This window comes from Poecilia latipinna, unplaced genomic scaffold (assembly GCF_001443285.1).
Source record: "Poecilia latipinna isolate Pla-1442-1.1 unplaced genomic scaffold, P_latipinna-1.0 Scaffold5364, whole genome shotgun sequence".
Lineage (NCBI taxonomy): Eukaryota > Metazoa > Chordata > Actinopteri > Cyprinodontiformes > Poeciliidae > Poecilia > Poecilia latipinna.
In genome coordinates this window covers 6,959-10,095 of record NW_015117980.1, presented here as the reverse complement: position 1 = coordinate 10,095, position 3,137 = coordinate 6,959, and the positions used below count along the sequence as shown (strand labels likewise).

Below are 3,137 nucleotides of genomic sequence, written 5' to 3'. Positions count from 1 at the left end.
ATAAACTGCTCAATATTTATAAGTCTAAAGCAAAAATGCCATAGAATTAAGTTTTTCAGTCATGTCTTTATTGCAACATTAACCAATATCTTATTTTCTTGAAACTGTGCAGACCTACTTCATAACTAGTGTTGCCATGGTTACCTTAATAATATCATTGCTAATTTAACTTAGTAATACTAAAATTATTTTAAAAAATACACAATAAATAAAATGAGATTCTTGTAGAAAACATGTCTTTTATGCAAATATTCTTTGGTAAAAGCATTAATTTCTGCAGAGCTAAAGTGATGTGAATAAAGACATCTTGTTTCATCCTGTCCAATGTAATGTAGCAATGCAGTATGTATAATGTAAAAATATTCATTAATCTTAATCATAATGCTTAATGAACCTGTGTGTAGATTGGAGACTCCACAACCATTTCGAAGGGCTAGAAAAATGGAGAGATCTCGAGCCAGGTTGAGCAAGTCACATACCTTGTCGTCGTCCTCGCAGGTCATGACGTTGGAGAAGGGGATCTCGGCCTTAAACATCTTCCTACAGTGCATGAGCTGCACCAGCAGGTAGCACACCGTCTTGAACTTCATCCTCTTGGCTGGTTTGATGTCTGACAGGATAATCCCAGGAAAAATCTGAAAGTTGAGACAACAGGTGGTGTTAGCAATAATAGTAAACTGGACCTATTTTAACCCTTGTGTGTGCGAGGACTGAGGCAAACATAGAGCACTATGGCAAATGATACAAGTTTTACGTGTGTGGGGTCGCTTGGACCCCATTTCTACATACAAGGGTTAACTCCCATCTTTCCAGGTTCTAATATGTTATATATAAGGCTACAAAATCTCGACATCTCAAGCTTTTGCTTGTGTATGCATGCTTGCGTATTTTTGAGGATTTAAAACACTATGACATGCATACACGCACTCACACACGCACACACACACACTGACGGTGCACATGTGCAGTGTGTGAGAGACAGTTTTACTACCCATGTGTACGCCAGCTTAGCACATGCTCCGTCTCTCCCTCTGCATGAGAGGATTATTATTACTGTACGACACTGACAGCTGTGGCACTTCTCAAGTTTTTGTTGGTGGGTAAAAAGGAGCACGAAAGAGGCGTTGAACCGTACTTTACGTCTGTGCGAAGGCACAATGAAGAATGTCTCGATATGGTGCTTCTGCAGGAAGGCGTGCCTCTCGTGGCCAAAGCCTGGTTCCACCTCATAGTCTCCGTTCAAACACTCCAGGGTGGTCCTCGTGATGTGCACCTTACTGGGAGCAAGATGAAAGTAGTTAGTGTTAAAAGTAGCCGCTGAGGTTTTAAATCATTTCCTTCCTCATTATTTTTATCAGGCTAATAGCCCCTCGGTTTGCTCAAAACTCTTCACAGTAAGAACATTTTCATCCTAATGACTCATTTAATTTTATCTGGAGAGGTAAAATCTTATCACCCAACATAAAACATTGGACCAAACTGGGCCAAAGAGATGACCTCATTTCACAGTGTTTTTAATGCAAATCTGCTTGTTACTGTACATGGGTTTTCGTAAACTGAAATTTATTACCAACGCTCAGCCCTGTTTTGGTTCTCGATGCTGTATTTTTAGAGGAAAAATCCCACGAAGGCTTTAAATAATTTCAGAACATTATGAATAATGTGACTTCAGAAGGAATAAGACATTTTATTCATATCTTTGGACATGTAGCTACACCAGTTGATTTAATATAGTCTCTTTGATTATTTTCCAAAGACAAAAAGGGGCTCAGTACTCGTTCCTGAGGTCCTGTCCCACCTTCAACCAGTCAGTAGCATCTGTTGAATTCTGGTCATTTTTTAGCAATATTCCTCAACGAAAAAGACCCCTTGAATAAACAGAAACATATTGCCAGTATCATCAAAAGACACCTAATTAGTAAATAATCACTATGGCCTCAGAGATTTTTTAGAGAACATAAGGGAACAAACAACATCATAATCAGGTCAGGGATTAAGTTGAGGAGAACGTCAGACCAAAGTTGATCTGTTTGACATGTATGTTTGAACAAAAAAAAAAAAATCTCCACATCATTCTGTCAGCCTAGAATGAGACTTGGTGCCAGCAGCATCATGCTGTGGGGCAGCTTTGCCTCTGCAGTGACAGAGAATCTTTTCAGAGTTGATGAAAACTGATAAAAACAGAAAAAACAAAATAAACCATTGGAGCAAAGCTTGATCCTGTAGAGCTGGTTACACTGATGATCAGTTAATCCAGTGCATTTGATTAGCAGCACCTGGCTGCTAATTTCCCTTTCAAATTGAGTTGTAGCCGCAAGGGCGTAGTTATTCCTTTTTTCATACACAGCTTTTTGTTTTCCTAATTAGGAAATCCAGCTGCAGTCAGCAGTGCTTGAAGTACATCGACATCTGGCTAATCTTATTCATTTCTGACTCCCCATAATTCTTTATACGGAACACAACTTAAATGTAATTGACACATTTTGAACAGTTTTTTTTTCCCCCTTTCTTTTCCCTGCGAGTGCTGCTTCATTTCAGCCTGACAGGCTCTGACAGGCGGTACTGACCCAGGCAGCCCACCAGCCTCCATCACATTTGCCAGTGTGACATCGTTTGACCAGACATCATACTGCCACTTCCTCAGGCCCAACACACCACACAGGACCCGTCCTGTATGCAGCCCAACACGCATGTTCAGATCCACTTCAGTTGCTTCCACCACTGACCTGTTGGAAGACAAAACATTTCAAATTACGCAAGATAAATGGAAATGATCATCGCTAACTCTGATCACACACTCCTTCGCAGATTTGTAAAAGATTTGTTCATTTCAAGAACCACTTTTTAAAACTAAAATGTAACTTGAATTATTTTAATGCTTTAATGAAACTAAAAAGATATAATAGAAATAATGGCTAAATTTTGCTCGCACCCTCCTTCACTGTGGCTTGGTTCAGCCTTAGTTAACGACTGCATCACTGTTTAATTTGGAAATAAAAGTCACTTCATCTCAGCGTGATTTTCTAGAAAGTAGGAATGAAATGTAAATTTATCTGAAACCGTTTTTAACTGTTTAAACAGTGCTGCATCTCTCTCTCTCTCTATATATATATATATATATATATATATATATATAG

At 39.0% G+C, this 3,137-nt stretch overlaps 1 protein-coding gene across 1 annotated transcript; it reads right to left on the bottom strand.

The window, feature by feature from the left end:
- Positions 1-394: 394 nt before the first annotated feature.
- On the bottom strand, positions 395-2,757 carry LOC106943490 (adenylate cyclase type 1-like; the record flags this gene model as incomplete). Its single annotated transcript, XM_015026800.1, has 3 exons — positions 2,568-2,757; positions 1,136-1,277; positions 395-635 (listed from the first exon to the last, which is right to left on the bottom strand). Coding segments are annotated over exons 1-3 (508 nt in total), but the record flags the coding sequence as incomplete, so codon positions are not given.
- Between the last annotated feature and the right edge of the window lie 380 nt (positions 2,758-3,137).